Here is a 22,735-nt window from a genome sequence, read left to right as displayed (position 1 = left end):
TTTTTGCGGAACCGGGGATTGAGTGTGTGTTGAATTTTGAGGGCGAGCAGATTAAAGTACCTGCAAGCAGGCGCAGGGGCCAGGGGTTCGATCCCTGGGCCTGCCATGCCGGCCCGCCACCAGGGGGCGCTGAGATGGCAGCGGAGACTGGATGTAGTGGCGCGCCTGTAATCCCAGCTCTTGGGAGGCTGTAAACAAGAGGATCACTATGAGTCCGATCTAATAGTGAGACCCTGAACACCCTGTAGACCCTTCCCTAAAATATACACACACAAAAAAAGAATTTTAAGGGTGAGATTGGATCAAAGAGTATAATATAAATGCTTCTATGGTTCCTACAAAAGATTATCAAATGGTGTCCAAAAGAGTTCCTCTGACCTAAGATATGACTGACAGCAATCAGATCTATGAGCAAATTTTTTTTTTTTTTTTTTTGGTGGAACCGGGGATTGAACTCAGGTCCTTGCGCTTGCCAGGGAAGCGCTTATTCCACTGAGCCATCTCCCCGGCCCCATTATGTGCAAATTTTCAAAGGAATTTTTTGGTGGTGTTGCTTTTACTTTTTTGAGATAGGATCTTGCTATGTAGCCCAGGCTGGCCTCAAACTCGCAGCAAGCCTCCTGCCTCAGCCTCCTGAGTGCTGCAATTAATAAGTGTGTGCCACCATGTGGGGCCTATTATGCTCTAATAATACCAGTGATGAAAATAACAAGAACAGTGACTCATAGGTCATCATTTATAAGTGGTTACAACCATTATCGCATTTGATGCCACTGTAGGCACAGCAGGCCCAGACCCCTGCCCAATACCTTTATAGTTGACACGATGGAGACTTTGACATGGGCTTGGCTTGAGTGACCACCGCTCTCTGAGGCAATGGCGCTAGGCAGGGCCGCTAGGGGACTTCGGAGAAAGGGTTCCGCTCCCCCCCAGGGCCATCCGATCCTTCTCTCTGCTGTTCCCGCAGGTCCTGTCCTTCCATTTCTCTGTCTCTTTGTCAGCATCCACAGAACCAAAAATAGCACCACCACCGGGCTCTGCTTGTCCTCTAGGCCTGCCTGACCTCCAGCCCCCGAGCCCGTCATCTCGGCACAGACTCAGCCTCCAGCTCCTGGTGACATGGCACCGTGCCCGTGACTATCTCAGGGGGCACAGAGCAGGGGCCAAGGCCATGGTGCAGCGAGCGGGAGCTGGGATGGGGAGCGGGTGGGAAGGCAGGCTCTTGGAGTGTGTGGATGGGAGGACTCTCAGACACTCTACTGCGATGCTTGCTAAAAGCTGGGGGTTCAGGGGCTGGGCCTGAGATACAGCAAGAGCAACAGGCCAGGACCACAGACACCCCCAGAATCAACTGTCATCCAAGGCCAGGGGCCTGGCCTCTTTCTCCTCTCTCCATCCCTGGGACCTCACTCCAGGCCTCACCTGTGCTCTGCCCACTGCCCTGAACCAGGAGGCCTACCAAGCTGGGTGTCCCAGGAAGGGGCACCCCCCCCCACAACGCCGGCCACTCCCCTGTGCAGGTGCGGATCTGGGAGATCCCCGAGGGCGGGCTGAAGCGGAACATGACCGAGGCACTGCTGCAGCTCCATGGCCACAGCCGGCGCGTGGGGCTGGTCGAGTGGCACCCCACGACCAACAACATCCTCTTCAGCGCCGGCTATGACTATAAGGTATGTGGCCAGGCAGGGCGGGGATCAGGGAGGGAGAAGGGGTGTTTCCTAGGCCTATAGAGACTGTTTACCTGAGCACCTCAACCAACATGGCAAGTCCACACCTCCCACTATTCCTGGAGCCTACGGGGTTGCAGGGGCTGACGGAGAATCCCCATCCCAGGTCCACACCCCAGGACCAGGAGATGAGCTCTGCCCTCCCAGTAGTAAAAGGGGTCTGCACAGTGCTACCCTGAGTGCACCACTCTTGTCCATTAGAAAGGGAGCAGGGACACTTCTAGCAGCAGAGGTAGCAGCCCAAGCATGAGGCCCTGGCCCTGGCCCTGGCCCATGCGGGCTCTCCAAAGAGCTGTGCCAGGCACCCGGGCACAGCACGTTTTCCGTCCTGCCAGCTGCACAAAGTGCACCCAGGCTCAGGCTAGGAGCCATCCACAGAGATCTGTAAGCGGTGTCCCCCGACGTGGCGCCCTTCTGCGTAGAACTCAGTGGCACCACGATGCAGCCCAGGCTACCGTGGTCTCCACGTGGCTCTGGGTGAGGACCGTGGGTGCCTCGTCTGCCCTGGCAGGTCCTCATCTGGAACCTGGACGTGGGTGAGCCGGTGAAGATGATTGACTGCCACACGGATGTCATCCTCTGCATGTCCTTCAACACGGACGGCAGCCTGCTCACCACCACTTGCAAAGACAAGAAGCTGCGTGTGATCGAGCCCCGCTCAGGCCGTGTTCTGCAGGTGGAACCCAGCATTTTTTTGAGGTGGAGAGGGAAGGTTTGGGAGTTGGGACCAGGCTTCTGGCCTTGCCTGGTGGAAATGACTGTGTAGGGCTCCTCCTCCCGGCCCACCTGCTCTGGGAGCCCTCCTGCCTTCCTTCAGAGAGGGCTGGCTGTATCCTAGATCCTTGTCCCCATGGCAACCCCCTCCTGCAGAAGGGATGAATCTCCAGCAGCTAATCCAGTCCCACCCTAGGGGCAGGACAAGGGAATTTGGGACTCATGACCCAGCCATGTCCCCAGGTTCAGAGCACCATGCCAATTAGCTGCTTTGGGTCTTGGATCTTCTGTCTTAGTGTGAGGAAGGGATTGGGTGTCATGTGGGAGCGCCCGGTGGCTGGTGGCCACTGTCGAGCACCTCCTGTGTAGTGGCCATGGATGTATTCGTCACCTTTCTGTGGCTGTCACCACACTTGCACAATTTAAAGGAGAGGAGGCTTATTGAGGATTGTGGTTCCAGAAGGTTCAGTACATGGTTAGGAGGCTCCAAGGCAGAAGGGTGTGGCCGAAGGAGGCAGCTCAACTCCTGGCAGCCAGGACACAGAAGAAAAAGAGCCAGAGGGGCAGGGCCAGGGGCCACATGGAGTTCTCATGGGCACCCTCCGTGACCCGTGCAGGCAAGGCAGGGGTGTGCTTGACTCCTCCCCTGGGAATCCATCAGGTCCATCTTTTCTTTAATCAGATCCTTCCTGACATCAGTCAAGATTAACCACCGCACAGGGCTGGGGAGGGTGAACAACGTAGATGAAGTAGGGGTTTTTCCTAGCACACAAGAAAGAGCAGTGCCTGATGTGAGTGTCTAATAGTGTAAGAGCAGGGAATCAGTTCTTGCCAGCGCAAATGAAATGATTATAGGGGCCAGGGAGATGGCTCAGTAGAATAAGCACTTCCCTCGCAAGTGAAAGGGTCTGAGTTCAATCCCCGGTTCTGAAAAAAAAAAAAAAAAAAAAAATGGGAGCTGTCACTCTGTCACTCTTCCCATTCTACACAGGACATGAGGACACGGAGTCTTGGAGAGGGCTGCACACTTGGACTTCCCAGCTCTGGTTCCAAAGGAGCTAGAACTCAAGTGCAGAACCCTTGTGAAACAGACAGGGTGTTTAAGGAGGAAGATTCACCCTCCGACTCGCAGATGAGGCCCGAAGCCCGGAGGGGCAGGGGCGTCTCCTGGGCTGCACTTCTTTGGGGGGCGGGCAGGGGTAGGGCTGAAGCACAAACCCAGCATAGCTGGCTGGGAGGTGTGGGCTGCCCCCACCCCGGCCGTTTCCTCCCTGGGGTGAACTCGCCTGGCAAGGAGCTGCATGAGGTTGGGAAGATCTTAGGTTCTGTGGGAAACATCAGAGGCCCGGGTTCCGTCCCAGGGCTCTGCAGCTCCTGAGCACCTGTGTTTGTTTCCTGAAGCTGCTGTAAAAGTTAACCACAAGCTATGTGGCTGAGAACGACAGGGACACCTGCTCCTTCACAGCTGGGGAGGGCGATGCCGCATCAAGGTGTCTCAGGGCAGGCGCCTGCAGAGGCTCTAGGGGAGAAAGCCTGCTACCTGCTCTTCCAGCCTCTCTGGCCACTGGCTCTCCCTCCTCCTCTGTGTCTGCATAATCCCACCTCCCTCCTCCCAGGGCCCTCAGCATGGCGTTCCAGGCCGCTGCATGATCAGGGTGATCTCATTCCAGCCTCACTCGTTACATCTGCAAGGACCTTTTGGCCACATAAGGCAATATTCCGTCCTGGACTCAGGACATGGGCATCTTCAGGGGAAACCGCCATTCGGCCATGACAGTCCCTAAGTCGTGGGGGTCCCTGCTCACCCGCTCTCTGTCCCCACCAGGAGGCGAACTGCAAAAACCACAGGGTGAACCGGGTGGTGTTCCTGGGCAGCACGAAGCGGCTCCTCACCACTGGGGTCTCCAGGTGGAACACGAGACAGATCGCCCTCTGGGACCAGGTCAGCAGCAACAATGGTGGTGGTGGGGGGCTTCCTCCAGAATCGGGGTTGAGCTCCACAGCAATCTGGGACTCACTTGGAGTACATAGTGGGTACGGAGAGAGGATGCCGAGGCCAAGCCTCTAAGTCACTTCCTGTGATGAAGAACGCAGCTGTCACCCACTGTAGGATGGGCTTTTTAACATCAGAAGGAAGACGGTGTGGTGGCGCACGCCTGGAATCCCAGAACCCGGAGGCTGAAATGGGAGGATCAACAGGAGTTTGAGGCCAGCCTGGGCTATATAGTGAGAGCCTGTCTCACAAAATGAGAAACCAAGAAAACACCAGAGAGAGTGTCGGCATAAAGGGGCTGCAGTTCTGGGGGCCTGGCTTGAGCTGGAGACAGTGCCACACCATCCTGCCTGGACATGGGCTGACCCATCCCTCCTCCTCCTCCCGCAGGAAGATCTGTCCATGCCCTTGATCGAGGAAGAGATTGACGGGCTCTCCGGTCTCCTGTTCCCTTTCTATGATGCTGATACCCATATGCTCTACCTGGCTGGAAAGGTAGGGGAGCATGGGGGCCCCCTGGGAGAACCCCATGTCCCAGTGGGTGAGAACCAGCCCAACTTCTCTGGATTTCTGGGTCCTTCTTCCCCCACCCCAACAAGTCTGACACTCACTCTTACTGAAGTGTGGATGACTGCCAGTTCCTTTCAGGTGAGCTGGAGTAGGGCTTGATGTTGGGATAAAGAGGAGAGCCCGAAGTGCAGTGGCTGTGACAGGGGTGGAATCTGAAACATTTATCTGGAGATCTTGGATGAATTCTGCCTTGTTTACCAGAAAAGCTGGCACTGTGCCTGTCCTCACCTGTAATCCCAGCTCCTTGGAAGAACTGCAACTTCGAGCCCAGCCTAGACAACTCCTATGAGTCTATGTCTCAAAACATAAGAGCCAGATGTGGTGGCGCACACCTGTAATCCCAGCTGGGAGGCTGAAGCAGGAGGGTCGCTGCAAGTTCAAAGCCAGCCTGGGCTACATGGTGACCCTATGTCAAAACAAACGGCAAGCAAACAAACTCCTCACCCTCTCTCACCCACCCTAGGGCGATGGGAACATCCGGTACTACGAGATCAGCACGGAAAAGCCCTACCTGAGTTACCTCATGGAGTTCCGCTCCCCAGCCCCGCAGAAAGGCCTAGGTAAGGGCCAGGGGCTACCGCGGTACTGGAGCCTGGACCCTGGCTGCTCCTGCAGCCAGCCTGTCTCTGGTCTTGAGCAGGCACCGTCCTTTCGTGGCCTTTGTGTCCACTGTCACTTTGCTCGGGGGAGGCTGAGTGCAGAGTGGAGCTGACGCTGGTGTCCTCGGCAACAGCTCCATCCTCACTAATGAGGGAGGAGGTGGCTCTGGGCACCATCACAGCCAGCACTGCTCTGCTGCCCGGGTTCTCAGACTAAGCGCAGACCAGGACCGGGACCAGATTCTGGCTGACCTTCAGTCTCAAAGTGACATTCCCACTCCTGTCCACCTATGCTGGTGGTGCCTCTGACCCAGTAGGGACACACAGGGGCCCCAATCCCCTTTGGGCCAAATGTTCCAGCCACCCATTTCTGCCTGTGCAGGTGACACTGCTCCTTAGAGTGGAGTGCAGCTTGTAGCCGCTGTGTGTCTGGTGTCACAGGCAGGGCCGAGGGCCAGCGTCAGGGATGTGGAGAGCCACCCTGTTCTTTAATGACCAACAGCAAAGGGCCCAGAGCCATCTGAGGTCCTAATGACTGTTCCTCATCCCTAACTCTGTCATCCCCGGGGTCCTTTTAGGAAAAAGGCTGGTACAAGGGACAAATAGGAAGCAGGCTGGACCCAGGAACAGTGGGGAAAGCTGGGCCACACTCAGCATTAATCAAGAGCCAGAGGTGGGGAGAGGGATGGGGAAAAAAAAAAAAAATCAAGAGCCAGGCACTTTTCAAAGGCTCAGAGAAAGAAAGCAGCTCAGCCCTGAGGAGCTGCAGAGGGGCAGAAACAGAATCCAGACCCAATCCAGGCGCAGGGGCTTGAACACCTGTAGCTCAGCTGCTGACGAGGCTGAGGCAGGAGGCTCACAAGCTCAAAGTCAACCTGAACAACCTAGAGAGGCGCTGTCTCAGAAAAAAGCCAAACAAACACAAAGGAAGGGGCTGGGACTGGAGGTCCACAGAAGGGCACCAGCCTCGGGGGCATGAAGCCCTGGTCACCAGCACTCTGGAAGGAAAATAAGAATTGAAACCCAGCCCTCTGGCTCTGCGCACCAGGGCGCATCCTCCACCCCTCATCCTACAGCTCTTGGGATTCCTTGTCTAGAGGAGCAGCTTCTGTCCCAGGGTAGCCCTCAAGCCCTGCCTGGGGCTCTCAGTCCAGGGAAAGACCCGAGCACTGCCTGTGCTCGTCACGGGGCCAGGCAGGTAACAAGCATCCCCAATGCCTCAGGGAACCAGAATCTGTGATGTGGCCAAGGCCTCCTAGCTTGAAGGGGCAGAGCCCAGATTCAAAGCCCACTGTCTCTTCCCGGAGCGGCGTTCCTGCCATCTCTGCCCTTGGGCCATCACAGACCTGCAGAACTCAGCCGGTACCCAGCAGAGGGCACAAGGCAGGGGCTGGTGGGTACCGGGTGATGCTGACCAGGTCCTCAGGGAGCCGTGTGTCTCCCCACAGGTGTCATGCCCAAGCACGGGCTGGATGTGTCAGCCTGCGAGGTGTTCCGCTTCTACAAGCTGGTGACCCTCAAGGGCCTGATCGAGCCGATCTCCATGATTGTGCCGCGGAGGGTGAGTGGGGCTCCGGAGCCCTGCGGGAGCCCAGACTTGCTTACCATGGTCCAGGAGAGAGGCCAGATGCAGGAGGGGTGTGAGGCCCCACTGGGGGTGGAAGGCAGGAGTCACTGCTGTGGGGACCCCCCAACAGCAAGGCCAGGGTAGGGCCATCTCACTCCCCGCTGCTGCCCCCACAGTCGGATTCCTACCAGGAAGACATCTACCCCATGACGCCAGGCACAGAGCCGGCCTTGACCCCAGACGAGTGGCTGGGCGGCATCAACCGAGGTACTTCCCGGAAGAGGCCAGAGCTGCCCCCTTGCCTGGCCTCACTCTCCCTGCTCCCTGAGTTCCTCCATGCCCTGCCACCTGCCACCATCCTTCAGGGTGACACCTTTCCTGCTTCCTAGACCCCGTGCTGATGTCCCTGAAGGAGGGCTACAAGAGGTCTTCCAAAGTGGTGTTCAAAGCTCCCATCAGAGAAAAGAAGAGTGTCGTGGTCAACGGCATAGATTTATTAGAAAATGTCCCACCCAGGACAGAGAACGAGGTAAAGCACATAAGTTACCCGCTCCAGGGCCCTGGAGGAGCAAGACCTTTATGTTTCAATTACAGGCTTCAGGCCCACAAGCCAGCCGTGCTGGGAGGCATCTGTCTTTCAGTGACAAATACCATAAGTAACTTGCCCACAGCTTGCACTGTCTCTGACCCCCATAGATTGAGGCTGGGGTGTCACACAGGCATGGCCACACACACCCCACCCTCAAATGCATGGACGCAGGCTTGGCATCTCCTTGAGAAACCATTTGGGGGGGCTGGTGGCATAGGAGTTGTATGTCATGGTCTTGCCTCCCTCCCAGGCATTGTGGCAAGGATGGGCGGTGACACTTGCTGGTCTTATGGAAGAGCTTGGCTATTTAGGAAAGGTCCTGTGTGCCATGTGGAGTGCAACCAGGCTCACTGGGTGGCGGGGGAGGGGGGTCACCTAGAGCCAGGCCTTGTCTGATCTTCCAGTGCACCTCCCCCAGGCCAGGAAAACTCAGCTCAGCCACAGGCCACATGCAAAACCCAAAGTGCGTGGTGGGGCCATCTGCATGTGAATCCTGGCTCCCCCGATTCCTCCCCAGGACTGAGCAAGGTTCCTGACCCTTCTTTGTCCATTTCCTCATGGCAAAATGGGGCTAGGAAGTGTGGTGTGAATTAAAAAGATAATCCACTTAAAATGTCCCAGAAAATAGGAGCCAGATGTATCAGCTACCCACTGCTGCGTAAGGAATTACCCCAGAACTTAAGGACGTAAAGCCACAGGTGTCTATCATCCACAGGCTTCTGTGGATTGAGTCGCCGCAGCAGCACAGCTGGGCAGCGGTGAGGCTGAAACTCAGTCGCGGCGCTGGGTATGCAGGAGGCAGGCTGGGAAGAGTTGAGGGAAGGGACACTGAGCTATCAGTATATGAATCGGAATGGAGATCCTGACAGAGACTTCTGAGGATCTCTCTACACAGAGCAGGTAGACACCAGGGTCCCTCAACACCAAAGCTAGGTGGCCTCCTCCTGGAAAAGACTTTGCATGAGCCTGTGGCCCTTGGTGCTATCTGTACTCTTAAGCATTACAGCTGACTGGGAATGATGGATAAGAACTTGGGGCAGAGAACGTGATTTGCAGTTGCATGGCTCAATAACTTACTTTTTTTAAAAAAATCATTAAGGGGCCAGGGAGATGGCTCAGTAGGATAAGCGCTTGACTGGCAAATGCAAGGATCTGAGTTCAATCTAAATTGTAGACTTAGGGCCGGGGAGATGGCTCAGTAGAATAAGCGCTTCCCTGGCATGCGCAAGGGTCTGAGTTCAATCTCCGGTTTAAAAAAAAAAAAGTTGTAGGCTTAGATGCTAAATTTTTCTTTATTTATTTTGGTACCAGGAATCAAACTCATGACCTCATGTTTGCCAGGCAGGTGTGCTGCTGAGCTATATCCCAGGCCCCCAATTTTTGTTTGCATTAGTACATGTTTGTAGTAAAAATGGTGAATTTTATGGCATACAAATTATACCTCAGGGAAGCTGCTTTGTGACAAGCGTGCACCTAAAAATCTGCGCAAAAAGTTTTGAGACTGTGGCAGGCACAGCAGCACAGATAATTACTTACTATAAGGACAAAAATTCTGGGCATGGTGGTGCAGTGCTCAGGAGGCTGAGGCAAGAGGATTGCCTAGAGAGGGCTGGCGAAATAGTTCAGTGGACTAAGCGCCTGCTTAGGCAAGCGCAGGGACCTGGGTTCAATCCCCAGCACCACATACCCTGCCAGCCCCGCCCCCGGGCACACTGAGCTGGCCACCAAGACTGGGCATGGTGGTGCATATCTGCAATCCCAGCACTGGGGAGGTTGAAAATAGGAGGATCACTACAAGTTCATGGTATGTAGTGAGACCTTGTACCAAATACAGGAAAAAAAAAAAAAAAAAGCAAATGTATTTCACCCCAGAGTTACACAAACACAAGTGGCTAACACTCGACTCCTGCTTGCAGCGTCCTTGTGTAGCCTGCAGCCTTCCAGGGTACAGCACTTGTGACCACCTCCTGGGGTGTCTCACAGGAGAAATGGAGAAGCGGGTGCATCCAAGGCGTGATTGAGCGAGGATCTGCCAAGATGCTAGGCTTTGCCCAGGGCCTTGTAAAAAGTGGATCACCACCCAGTGAAATCTTTCCGGTGTTTTTGTTATAGTCTTGTGTTTTAAAGGCTAAATTCTAGAGGTAGGGACATAGCACAGTGTATCCCTAGCATATGTGAGGTCCTTTGTTGGACCCCAGCGTTACAAAACAAAACAACTAGATTCCATTTTGTACCCTGAATTCTCGTTCATACAAGAAGGCTGCAAGCCAGTGTGGGTGCATGCCTGTAATCTCAGAATCCTGGGAGGCAGACGCAGGAGGATTGTGGGGTTTTTTTTAAATTATTTATTTATTTTTATTTATTACATTTATTTATTGTATGTGTGTGTGGCCAGCTCAGCCCACCAGGGGGCGGGGCTGGCTGGCATGTGGTGCTGGGGGATTGAACCGCGGTCCCTGTGCTTTGCCAAGCTTGTTTCAAGTAGGTGCTTTAGACCACTGAGCCATCTCTCCAGCCGGTTTTTTGTTTTGTTTTGTTTTGTTTTTGGTGGAACCGGGGCTTTTTGGGGGGTTGACATTTTTTTCCCATTTATTACTCTTAAAAAAAACTTTACATGAGAGACATTATGGCAATAAATGGTATGTCATAACAAGAAGTACTTATTTAGAAGGATGGCAGGCACTCCAAGCGTGACCTCTCTATTACACATCGCCATCCTCAGTGCAGCCGCCTGGCTCACGGGCACCAGCATATACAATTAGTCAGGGTGAAAATCTCACTAACCAACCGCTAGTCTCAAAAACCTGCTGATGTCCCCCAGGGTCACTGCCCCACCCATCTCGTGCGTACAAATGCATGGCTTTGCCCCTGTCATGTTTCCCAGCTTTTCTCCTGGAACCAGGTACTGAACTCAGGCCCTTGCGCTTGCCAGGGAAGCGCTTATTCCACTGAGCCATTTCCCCGGCCCTGGGATTGCATTTTTTAGCCCAATCTGGGCAATATAACAACTCAAAGGGGCTGGCGATGTCCTTCAGTACGAAGGAAATGGATGCAACCCCAAGAGAGAAAATGCAAAACACTAGGACGAGTTTCATCTAGGATGGTAAAAGCATGGTAAAGAGATCTTTAGGTTTGGAATCCTTTCAAGGGATGATTCAGGAAGCCAGGGGGCCCGGGTTTTCCTCCTCCTACCTCGGGAGGGAAAGCAGGACCTGTGGTTGGAGCCAGGCAAGGATGGTAGAAGCTGGGAATGGTAGGCATGGAGGCGTGTCTGAGACTCCCCCCCTTCCGAGCCCCTCCTCACCTCTCTCCCGGCCTCCCTGGCCTTCTCTCCCAACTCAGCTCCTCCGGATGTTCTTCCGGCAGCAGGACGAGATCCGGAGGTTGAAGGAGGAACTGGCTCAGAAAGACGTCCGCATCCGGCAGCTCCAGCTGGAACTGAAAAACTTGCGCAACAGCCCCAAGAACTGCTAGCACGGGGCTGCTCTCCAAGCTATCTCGCCGTGGTTTCTACTCGTCCCTTAACTTCCCCTCATCTGGTGGCCCCGGAGACATCAGGACTGGAGCTGGGGGCCAGCCTGAGGACCCCACCTTCCACCTCAACAACTGGAAGCCAACCCTTGACCTCCTGACCTCGCGCTAAGCCTAGTTCCCAGCCTCCCGTGCACACCCCTTTCCCCGCCATCCCAGGAGCCAGGCTTCCCCTCAGCTGAGCCAAGACTACAGACTCCCCGAGGGTTGCCCTCCATGGACCAGGGACAGAGTGGGATACAGATCCCATCTCGACTTAAGACTTGAACTTTCTCCTGCCAAGGGGCTGCCAGGACATGGGGCGCTCCTGGCTCTGGGTCCTGCCTGGGCCTGCAGTGCGGGGCTGGATCTCCAGCCCAGGGTCCTACCCCTCCACCATGGCCCAACAGCCTTGGCAGCCTGACTCACCTTCTGCCTCTTCCCCTCCTGGCCCTTGTCTTCAGGGAATGAAGAGGACACTCTTTAAGGCCATAATGACCCCTCACCTGCCCGTGACTCTCTTTAAAGCTCTTGCATACCCTTCTCCCATTGAACTTTTGAGCTAGGCAGGGTAGGGATTCACGTCCCCATTTATCAGATGACACAACTGAGGGCTGCAATGGGGAGCAATGTACTGAGTCCACCAGCTGGCCCGCCATGGAGCCTGGGTGTCCAGATCCCAAGGTCCAGCCCTCTTCCCTGCATACAGATGCCAGTGCCCTACAGGCTTCCCCAGAATGAGGTCTAACGCCACTTCTACCATCAGCCAATACCAGTAGTGCCAACGTACCACACTGCCCAATTGAGGGCACTCGGTGGCCCTGGACCCTCCTGGCCTGCCCCCTTGGCTCTGCCCCCAGGGGACTCCATCTGAGATGAGGCCTCTTCCACCAGAAGCCGAGGCTGAGAAGAGTGGAGTGTGGCCCTAGATTTGCAGAACTGGGTCCGATGGCTCCTATGGACCCACGTGTGTCTCTCCCTGCTGCGCTCGCTCTCAGCCACTTTCAGCCTTACGCACGTAGAATGACCACAGCTACCCCCCATCGGACAGCACTTTAATGTTCATTCAGTTCTTTGACCCCTAGGATGTCACCGAGCATCACCTCTGCCTCACTGTGCAGCCGAGGACACAGAGAGAAGTGGCTCCCAGGTGCACAGTGCAGGAAGACGCCCCGTTTTGTTTGATCACCCGCACCTTTTCCTTTCTTTCCTCCTTTTTCTCTTCGCATCTCTGGCCACCCATGCTGAATCCAGAAGCGCTGTTCTCAGAAAAGTTACAGTGTGGGGGAACCTGTGAATCCAGAAATGATTGTCGCCCTCTCACTGGCCGAGGGCTGCTGGGCAGGGGACACTCCGCACCTGCCCCTCCATGGACCCCTGCGGGAGCGGGCAAGGAGCCCCCTGTTCCCGCCAGGGTGCAGGATCTCCTTGCCCCGCCCCCCTGCAGTAGACAGTGCCCACTCTCATTGCCCTTCCTCACTTCCGGAGCTTTTTTTTCTTCCCCATTGGCCTTTGTGGTCTTCTGTGATTATTTATGCTGCCTCCCAAGGATAGAATTGAAATAAAATGTTTTCAAGTTATCACACCTGGGCGTGGCCATCTCACCACTATGACAGCTGGGCTTTGTAGCTGGGGAGACATAGCCGCTCCTCATTCATTTGCCAATGATGGAGTTTCCAGTCCAGAGGATTCTTGCTGGGTAACAGAGTGCTATCCTTGCGCAGTGAGATGTTTACAGAATCCCTGGCCCCTGTCAGTCAGATGCCATACCAACCCTACTCATTTCTAACAATCCAAAGCGTCCTGGATAGTACCCAGAATCCTTTGGGATTTCAGAATCACCCCAGTTGAGATCTACTGCTCCCAGTCATTCATTCCCCAGCTGTCCAGGGCCTGGGGAGACCAGCGTCTTACATGTGAATGTTGATCCGCGGGTGACGAAGTATAATTCCACACCCCTGACTCAGTGGGTCATGGTTCCGCTGTTCTTGGGAAGGTCACTCAGCCATGGGAATGCGGATTTTCTGGGTCCAGGGTCACAGGAGGCCCAGATCTGGGTGGAGTCTGTCCTGTCTGGGGAGGACAGTGGGGCCCGTGGTGTCTGGGGTGGTGTGCACCTGGGCCCTGCTCCAAGCCAGGGCTGCCAGGGGGAAGAGTGGGCTGGCTGCAAGCTGGGAAGCCTGAGCCTCTCAGGAGAGCCCGGGACAGGCAGAGGAGGGCAGGGCAGGGTGGCCTGTGTGACGCAGAGTAAGCCACTCTTCCTTTCTGCACAGATTTCCCTCCCTCTGGACAATGAGGGGTGGAGAAGATTCCTAGGGCCTCTTCCTGGTCAACATCTGAGGTTTCCATTGTGGCAGCCATTGTGTAGCACGAGTGGTCAAACGAGTTCACCAGGAAAAGGGAAGCGGAGGGCAGTTTCCCACAGGACCTGACCATTCACAAAGCCTGGGTTCCAAGGACACTGCGTCCACTGGAAGCCTGGTGCTTGGAAGCTGCTTCTCCTCGGGTGCTGGGGAAGATGGGAGCTGGGGCCCTGACAATACCTCCATCCCCTCATCCTCGGTCCCGGGCCCACGAGCAGCTGGTCAGGTATTGCTTATTCCAGTCAATGATCTCAGCTCAGGGTCCACCTTGCTCCCCTCAATCCCAGGGACCCAGTTCCCCACCCTGTGCCTGGTAAGTGACTCACCAGTTCCCCATTCCTGTCTGTGTCAATCCTTCATCTGCGAGGGTGGATGCTGCTAGGCTGATCCTCCACCAGTTAGTCTGTAGCCTACACTGAGTTTAAAGTCTCTAGAGGAGTTGGAGAGGCCAGGCGTGGCGCTGCCCGCCCGTAATCCCAGGATTCAGGAGGCTGAGGCAGGAGGATCACCACACGCAGTGTGACTCAGGTGTTCTTAGAGTCTCCTGGCTCCGGGCAGGCATCCCAAGGGCCCATGAGCCCTGCGCAACGTGGCCGCTCCTTCACTGTGGGCAATGACTTCACCCTGAAAACCTCTCCAAGCCCTGCCCCCTGTTCCTGTTGGAAGAGCTGAGGTGATGGCAGGGACAGAGACACTTACCTTGGCCAGAGGAAGCATTACTCGATCCCTCTGGGCCTGCAGTGCAGGGAGGGGACAGTCCCCAACAGGGACGTTGGCAGGAGTTCCTGGCCCTCTACGTGTTTCCTAATTGGGAACAACCTGCAGCCTGTCTTCCCTTGGAATCTGAATTCAGTAACAAGCACAAAAGCTGCAGCCCTACTCCGAGAGGAGATTGGGTTGGGTTCGCAGGAAGCTAGGGTCCTGTGTCCCCAGCCCCTCCCTGACACCTGCCTGTCACACTGCCTGGAATGTCCCCCCAGTGCATCTGGGGCCAGCTTCATGCACAGCCCCTGCCCCCTGGGGGTAAGAGGACTGCTGGTGCAAATGGGATTCACAGCTGGGACTTCAGTGGGAGGACAGAGGTGGGGTCCCTGAAGACAGAGAGCTTGGATTTCAAGGTCACAGGGATCACAGCAATATTGAAAGACCAGAAGAATTTGCTGGAAACTTGAATCCAGCCAGCAGGTGGCAGATCCTGGCCTTCCTATTGAGCCTGTTTGCTCCACGTCCCCTGCCCCACCCCAGGGTGCATGGCCTACAGCGGCACCAAGGCCTCATGACAAAGCCTGCGCAGGAGCAGCCAGGATCGAGGCCCTAAAGGAGGAGAAAGAGGAGGAGGCTCCTGGGTCGGCTGTCCCCAGGATGGGCAGTGGGGGCTCCCCTCTCCTCGCCCGCCCGGAGGCCACTGAGCTTGGGGTCTGTGCCAGAAGAACTGGAAGGAGGCTCGGCTCACTTCCCAGCCCGCCCTGGCCGGCCGGGCCCTTGCTCTACGACCTTGAGCTGGTTCCCACACGAATCCTGACGACAGGGAGGGGCTCGGCGGCCTGAAGAGGCTGCAGTTCTATGAGGAGAAGGAGCCAGAAAGTGAGGGAGACAGCAGGAAAGGACGGGCAGGCAGGGGCCCTGGAGACCTCAGTGCAGCCCGGGCTCCCCAGCTCTCAGAAGTGGCTGGTGAGGGGAACGGGAGCACCCCTGAACCTTCTGCTTCCCAGGTCCGCTGGTGGTCAGGGAGACTGAAGCAAGCCTGCAGAGAAAAGGGCGGGAAAAGCAAGGAAGGGGGTTAAACTCTGCATGTAAACCAGTAGCTGGACCTAGAGGCATGGTGGCTGCACCTCGCCTAGCAAAGGTGACTTGCGCTTCTTGAGGGAGGAAGGGACCAAGTGTTAGAGAATGTGTTGGATTATTTATTGCCCAAAGATCTGACGGGGGCGTGGCTGACCCTAAACTCACTAGGTAGCCTCAGCTGGCCTTGAACTCCCTGCAGTCTTCTTGCCTCAGCTTCTCAAATGCTAGCATTACAGGCAGGCACCACCATGCCCAGTGCTGGCTGGGACTTCTCAGTAATAGGATTCAACATGCTCCAGCTCAACCCCCAGGGATTTCCTGCCTTAATCTCCCCTGACCAAACTCCTTAGGATGCCTGAGATTCACACGGTATAAGAAAGTCATTTGCAATAATAATTGAAAATAGATTCTTTTTCTTGGCCTACTGGGCTTTTGAGACAGTTTTCATTCAAAAATTAATTAATCAAGCTGAGCAGGGTAGTACAGGACTATAATGTCTCCCACTCAAGAGGCTGGACTAGGAAAATAGTGAATTCCAGGCCAGCCTGGAAACTTAGCAAGACCTTGTTTCAAAATAAAAAATAAAAAGGGCTGAGTGTGGTAGAAAGCCCCTGAGTTCAATCCCAAACAAGTCATACAAAATTTAACTAATTAAGCTCGTTGTGATGGGATGCATCTATAATCTCAGCGCTCAGGAGGCTGAGGCAGGCTGGATGAGGCCTATTCCTGGGTCAGATAGTGATTTCAAAGCCAGCCCGGAATGCTGATTGAAGACCCTGTCTCAAAAAAACAAAGTTGGGGCCAGGGAGTTAGCTCAGTAGATTAAGTGTTTGCCTGGCAAGTGCAAGGGCCTGGGTTCAAACCCCAGTTCCGCAAAAAAATAAATAAATAAATAAATAAATAAACAAAATTAACAACAAAGTAATGAACTAAATACGGATTAAACATTATTTATGCATTCATTATTATCCTCAGTACTGGAACTAAGGAAATACATAAGATATAATTCTATCTCAGAGAGGGTGTGATCTAGATCATAATTAAAATTTACGTGCAGACAGACAGAAAGGTCTAGAAAAACCGAGACAGATGATCAGCAGCAGTTATCTCTGGGCAGGTGGATGATGGAGTCAATGCGATGCGATGCAACGCTCAGCTCTGCTGTGCCGTGCTACGTAAGCTAGGGCAGGCTAGGCTGAAGCCAGGCTAATCTCTATTTTGGCAATAGGATCTCACTATGTATCCCAGTCTGGCCTCGAGCTGGCGGCAATCCTGCCTCAGCCTCCTGATTGCTGGGATCACAGGTGTGTGCCTCCATGCCAGCTCTATTCTTTTAAAATATCTACATTTTTTTTTATATATAACAGACCGAGTTTTTGACAATAAACAAGGAAGTTACTCTGTAACTGCAGAGGCTTGGGATGGCCACAATTGCTTCTCTGGGGATACAGCCTTGGGCTTCTTCAGTTCATCAGGCTTGGTTTCTAGACTTGTTCTCCTCACAGCTCCTGGGACGAGGGGGTGCCCTCACGAGTGCCGGGATGCGGGGGCAGTCCCATGGCTTCCCTGTCCCCCTCCCCTATCAGATGCATAGCTCCAGTGGCTCCTGACATAGTCCAGGGTGGCAACAGATGCTTGCTGGGCATTGCCTGCCTCCTCCTCCTCCTCCTTCTCCTCCTCTTCTCCCTTCTCCTCCTCCTGCCTTCTCCTTCTCCTCCTCCTCCTTCCTTCTCCTTCTCCTCCTTCTCCTCCTCCTTGCCTTCTCCTCTTCCTCCTCCTCCTCTTCCTCCTCTTCCTCCTCTTCCTCCTCCTCTCCCTCCTCCTCCTCCCCCCTGAGGATTGAACATCTTTCTATTGAGTTCCATCCCTGGTACTTGAATTTCTCTTTCAGTTTTGATTTTGAGACAAGGTCTTGCTAGACTGGACTTGAACTGTATGTCCTTCTGCCTCAGCCTCCCAGGGGGCTGGGATTACTCTCAGCCCCTCCAGTTTCTCCCTGTTCACTGCCTCACCGCTGCTTAGGACTACTCCCACCCACTGACTCCTCCTCCTCCTCCTCCCCCACCGCAGATGGCCCCTTCCCTCATCCAGCTTTTAGGGTGTGTTTGGGGGGATCCCCTGGCTTTCACCTACTTCTTCACAACCTGCTGCTTGTGACATAAACCTTATGACCTACTTTCTCTGGCATTGAGCCCTTTATTCTTTTCAAATCAAAAGCTTTGGCTTTTAAGATGATTGCCTCAGCCATGAGCTTTAATTTTTTTTATTTATTCACCTCTTTGCAGTGCCGAGGACCCAGCCCAGCCAGCATCTCCAATGTACTAGGCAAGTGCTCTACCCCTGAGCCACATCCCCAGCCCACTTAAATATCTGAAGACAAAGTCTTGAGAAGTTGCCCCGTGCTGAGCTCAAATTTGCAATCTTCCTGCCTCAGCCTCCTGAGCAGCAGGCACTATAGGCATGTACCACTGTACCTGCTTCAGCTGGGGACTTAAAAACAATCTGCTTAGAAACTTAAAAATCCAAGGCTGGGTACTTATTTGTATATTTATGCATTGCAGCTACCAGTAATCCTCATTCCTGTGGGAAATGAACACCACCGCTGGACTGGAAACTGCAGAATCCACCCCCGCGCCTCCCCCACCACACATATGTACAAGTGGGTCATTAAAATGGCTGAGAGTTTAGGGCCATGAACAGAAGAAGTTTAATGACCTGAAACCGGAGAATGGTGTTCTTTTGTTAGTTTTCAATTATCTGCTGGACAATGACGGTCCATGTCACTGATACAACCAGGCGGAAGGGCGCGCAAGTGGGGACCGGAAGATAGGAAATCGGAAGTTGGGGCCGGAAGTTGGGAGACCGCAAGTTGGGGTTGGAAGTTGGGAGACTGGAAGTTATGACTCAGTTTCTAACCGCCTATAATGGTTTGGGCAGACCTGAGTTCTTACTTTACCTCTAAGAAGCTGAAAGGCTTTGAGGGAAGAGCACATGGGATGTCCTGGGGAAGGGCAGCAGGTGTACTGAATGGGGGGTAAGTGGGCAAAGAGCCATCTACTCAAGTTGTTGGCTGGGAGTGTGGTCCAGCACGGACGACTGCCTGGGAGGGATGGAATGAAGTCCCATAGTAGAGTTTTCGCAGTGTGCGTTTTTGGTGTATAAGAGAATGAAAGCGAGAGATGGCGCACATCAGTAATTCCAGCATTCGGGAGGCTGAGGCAGGAGGATTTCCTTGAGTTTGAGGCCAGCTTGGACTAGTGAGATCCTATCTTACTCACCACGCCCAACCCCACACACACACCTCCCCAGAGAAAGTGAGAGAGGAGCAAAGTAAAATATGTATTTCTGGCTCTGGGTGAGAATGGATGAAGTTAGAAAGCAACCCATGCAGTGCATAGCAGATAATAACCGAATCAGATTCCCAGGAGGAGAGAATTCAGTGGTGTGCTGCCAGGGATGCCTCCCAGGATGGCCTGCGGTGGGCTCCGGTCTCAAGGGGGTGCAGGTGGAGGAGAAAGTAGGGCGGAGAGGGAGGAGCGGCAGAGAGAAGCCATTCAGGGGGCCTCCCGGCAGCCCACCCTGCCTGCTAGTCCCGGTGTTTAGCTCAGGAGTCGGGCGTTTCAGCCTCAATGCAGGAAACAGCTGCTGGCAACTTATCTTCTCCTCCCAGACCTCCGTGCACCCCATCTGCTCAGAGCCCCGGATCTCTCTTCAGGCAGGATGGGTTGCTTTCTAACTTCATGGGTTGGGGGTGGTGAGAGAGATAAGGTCTCACTGTGTAGTTCAAGTGGGCCTTAAACTCAAGGAAATCCTCCTTCATTCGGAACCCCAAGTTCATCCTCAAAACTGCCCACCTGACTAGCGAGGAGCACCTTCCATTTCTGTAACCACCCCCCCAAACAGGTACATGAATGAACTGAGTTCTGGGTTAAAGTTGTAGCTCAGAAGTTCGCTCATTCTGTCATAGATCTCTCGGCCCTACTTCTGCTCTCCTCAGATGGGTTGATCCCACTACGCAGTAGTGAGATAACAGCAGCCAACCCAAGTCACCAGGAGTGTGGACTCCAGACTCATTTTTCTGGGTTTTTTGAGACAGTGTCTTGCTCTGTAGTCTAGGCTGGCCTGTAACTCACTGTGTAGCCAGGCTGGCTTTGAACTTTTGGCCATCCTTCTGCCTGAGCCTCCAGAGTGCTAGGATGGCAGGCATGCGCCACCACACCTGGCGCCTGGCTGGTCACCCCTCCCATTGGCCAGTAGGCCCAACCAACGTTGGATCACCCTAGAAGAAGCATGATTGGTCAACTTAGTTGTTGGTTAGCAGATAAGGAAGTGATTACTTTATCAGCTGGCAGCAGAGTTCCTTTTAGGGAAGGAAATGTCTTTGTTTAGGATAATACCTTAGGAGGCTCCCTGAGGGTAGAAGGTGAGAAGCTGAGGAAAAAACAGAGGGGTTGGGAGGAAAAAACAAAGATGGCTAAATAGCTCTGCTAAAGAGACAGGCTGGAATTTGGGGCTGAAGAATAACAAAGTAGAGAAGGAAAAGGAGCAGTTAGCAGCGGAGTATCAGGGCAGGATTTTTGTTGTTGTTGTTGTTGTTGTTGTTGTTGTTGTTTTGTATTACGAGTTGAACCCAGGGACTTCACATGGAACTACACATCCAGCCCTGCTTTTCTTTTGTGACAGGGTCTTACCATGTCACTAAATTGCCCAGGCTAGCTGGATATGTGGGACACACCCATAATCCCAGCACTTAGGAGGCCAAGGCAGGAGGATCAGAGTGAGTTCAAGACCAGCCTGGACTGCATAATGAGACCCCCCCACCTCAAAAAAACCAAAACTAAATAGCTCTGTAGTTGGGCTCCAAATAGTGACGCTTCTGCTCAGGCTCCCAGAGTCCTGGGACTCCTGGCAGGCACCACCACAGCCAGCTGGGGAGGCTCTTGAAGAACAGAGGTAGATGTATTTTTAAATTATCTACCCTGTGATTCTGCAGCCTAATTTTGATCTCCAGTGCAATCCATTCCCCAAATCTCCTTGAAATGTGTATCATATAGGCCCCCTAGGGTAGGTAAAGTGTATCAAGGGAGGTGGGGCTGTGGCCTCCTCATGCATGGGGTGATTTGGGGGACACAGATAAAGATGCAGCCAGCAGGACAACCAGGAAGGTACTCAGAGCCTGAGATGGCCCTGAGGATCCTGTACAGGGCGTTTCTAGAATCCCTGGGAAAGGCCTGGGGATGCCACCAGCTCTTAAGGTGGGGATCATGCCAGTCACAGAGCTGGAAAGCAGTGGTCACCAGTTCTTGCCTGGCAGCATGGTAGGCTTTTCCTCCAGCTCCTCTCTGTCTGGGTCAGTACTGTTGGTCCGTCACCATTTAGGAGCCAAAGAGAGGAAGCACATCCGTTCTTTATTTCTCTGTCTTCACTGGGCCTCTAGCAGCATCTGGAGGGGAGGGCGTGGGAAGGTGACCTTGGGGACCATATCGGGTTCCTCCCCGCTTCTTCTTGGGCTCTTCCTCTGCTCCCTGCTTTGAATTATCATGGGTTGCGCTGCTTCTCTCTGCCACACCCTTCCACTGTGATGGAAGCCAGCAAACCATGGACTGAAACTTCAGAAACTGTGAGCCAAAGTAAACCTCTCCTCCTTTAAACTGTGTCAGGTGTTTTGTCCCAGCAAAAGGAAGCTGATCCAAATGGCATTAAAAATATGAAACACTAGAGATAAATTTCAGTAAAAACTGTGCAAGAGTTATGCATGGAAAATCATGAAACATTGCTGTGATAAACTAAAGTGGAACTAAGTGGCATGTTCATGGATCAAAATTTTTCATATATGTTTTTGAAAACAGGGTCTTGTTATGTAGTCCAGGCTGGACTTGAACTCACTATGTAGCCTTGGCTGGTCTCAAACTCACAGTAATCTTGCCTCAGCCTCCCAAGAGGTGGGATTACAGGCATGCATCACTATGCCCGGCTAGAAGATTTCATTGTTTTTAAAAGCCAGTTTTCAAAAAAAAAGCCAGTTTTTCCCCATTTGGATGATAAGTTCAATTAAATCTGGAGCCAACTGCCTCTCTCTCTCTGTCTCTTTGTCTGTCTGTCTGTCTGTCTGTCTGTCTGTCTGTCTGTCTCTCTCTCTCTCTCTCTCTCTCTCTCTCTCTCTCTCTCTTTCTCCTCTCTCTCTTTGCAGTACTAGAGATTGAACTCAGGACCTTGCACTTGCCAGGTAAGCACTTACTCTACTGAGCCATCTCCCCAGGCCCCCCACTGCCCCTCTTGAAGAAATGAACAAGACTTGTTTTTCAAAGGATATTTAATAACCAACACAATATTGAAAGAGAACAAAATGCTAGCGTTTACATTGCTTCAAGATTTACTATAAATTTACAGTGAACACAACAGTTGGTGTTGACATAGCAATAAATACTGAGGTGAAGGAACTTCCAGAAGAATCTGGAAAGAGGATAACATATAGAAGCTGCGCAGTTTTGACCAAGGTGCCAAGGGAATTAATTTTATGGTAAAATGGACACTGCAGCACGTGGTGCTGGAACACATGAACATCCGTATGGGAGACGGACTGCTGCACCCACCCCCAGCGCCAGGCAGTGGCTTGGAAACTCTCTCCAGAGGAAAAGGAAGATATAACAGCAGGACCCTGTGTTCCTGTCTCCAAGAAAGCTGATTCTATTTGGAGGGGAACTCAAAGAAGTTCATGGCTGAGGATTATAGGAAGCCATGCAGATTCTGGTGGTAAGAAGAGAAGGCTGAACTATGGACCAGCTAGAAGTTTAATGGAAAGAATCTGAGCAAGGGATGACTAAGCAGAGCACCCATAGGGGAGAAGTAAACCTGAAGCCTGGCAACACCTCGCCGTTACAAAAGCACCCAGATGGAATTGGACCAGACAGTTCCACCATTTATGCCCCAGGGTAATGTCAAAAACAACAGAGAAACTAGTCGCATTAAATCAAAATAAATTTGGCCCAGGAAAGCCTCCGTACACCCTAGGCCTTGTGTAACGAACTGCAACCTAATCCACCACATAAACTGAAAACCTCACTTAAGAATTTGCCTTGACATAGTTGAGTCTCAGCCAGTCACAGAAGCCAAGCTTCAGTCAATCACAGGTGGCCAACTATTCAAACCAAGTTCAAACAAGGTGAATGCCAAGCTTCAGCCAATAGATCTGTCTCTATACATCACTTCCATTTTTTGTATGTCCCTTCCTTTTTGTGCTCATAGATGTTATGCGGGCAGGTGCGTAGCGTCCTTCTAAACTTGTCCAGAGTCTGAAGGCCACCTAGTTTTACATCAT

At 53.3% G+C, this 22,735-nt stretch overlaps 1 protein-coding gene across 2 annotated transcripts in view; it reads left to right on the top strand.

The window, feature by feature from the left end:
• The window catches only part of Coro2b (coronin 2B), a 92,727-nt gene extending 79,862 nt beyond the window's left edge, over positions 1-12,865 (top strand). For both annotated transcript variants that reach the window (XM_023712539.1, XM_004628783.3), the window contains exons 4-12: positions 1,521-1,670; positions 2,239-2,403; positions 4,267-4,383; positions 4,825-4,929; positions 5,468-5,564; positions 7,052-7,164; positions 7,347-7,437; positions 7,560-7,699; positions 11,102-12,865. In XM_023712539.1, the coding sequence (XP_023568307.1) occupies positions 1,521-1,670; positions 2,239-2,403; positions 4,267-4,383; positions 4,825-4,929; positions 5,468-5,564; positions 7,052-7,164; positions 7,347-7,437; positions 7,560-7,699; positions 11,102-11,233 (1,110 nt within the window). In that variant the 3' untranslated portion in view covers positions 11,234-12,865. The remainder of the gene's footprint in view (positions 1-1,520; positions 1,671-2,238; positions 2,404-4,266; positions 4,384-4,824; positions 4,930-5,467; positions 5,565-7,051; positions 7,165-7,346; positions 7,438-7,559; positions 7,700-11,101) is intronic.
• Positions 12,866-22,735: the final 9,870 nt, after the last annotated feature.

This window comes from Octodon degus, unplaced genomic scaffold, assembly GCF_000260255.1.
Source record: "Octodon degus isolate 3935 unplaced genomic scaffold, OctDeg1.0 scaffold00026, whole genome shotgun sequence".
In the NCBI taxonomy this organism is placed as follows: Eukaryota; Metazoa; Chordata; class Mammalia; order Rodentia; family Octodontidae; genus Octodon; species Octodon degus.
Note: the sequence above shows the minus strand (reverse complement) of the source record. Positions and strands in the feature narration are given on the sequence as shown.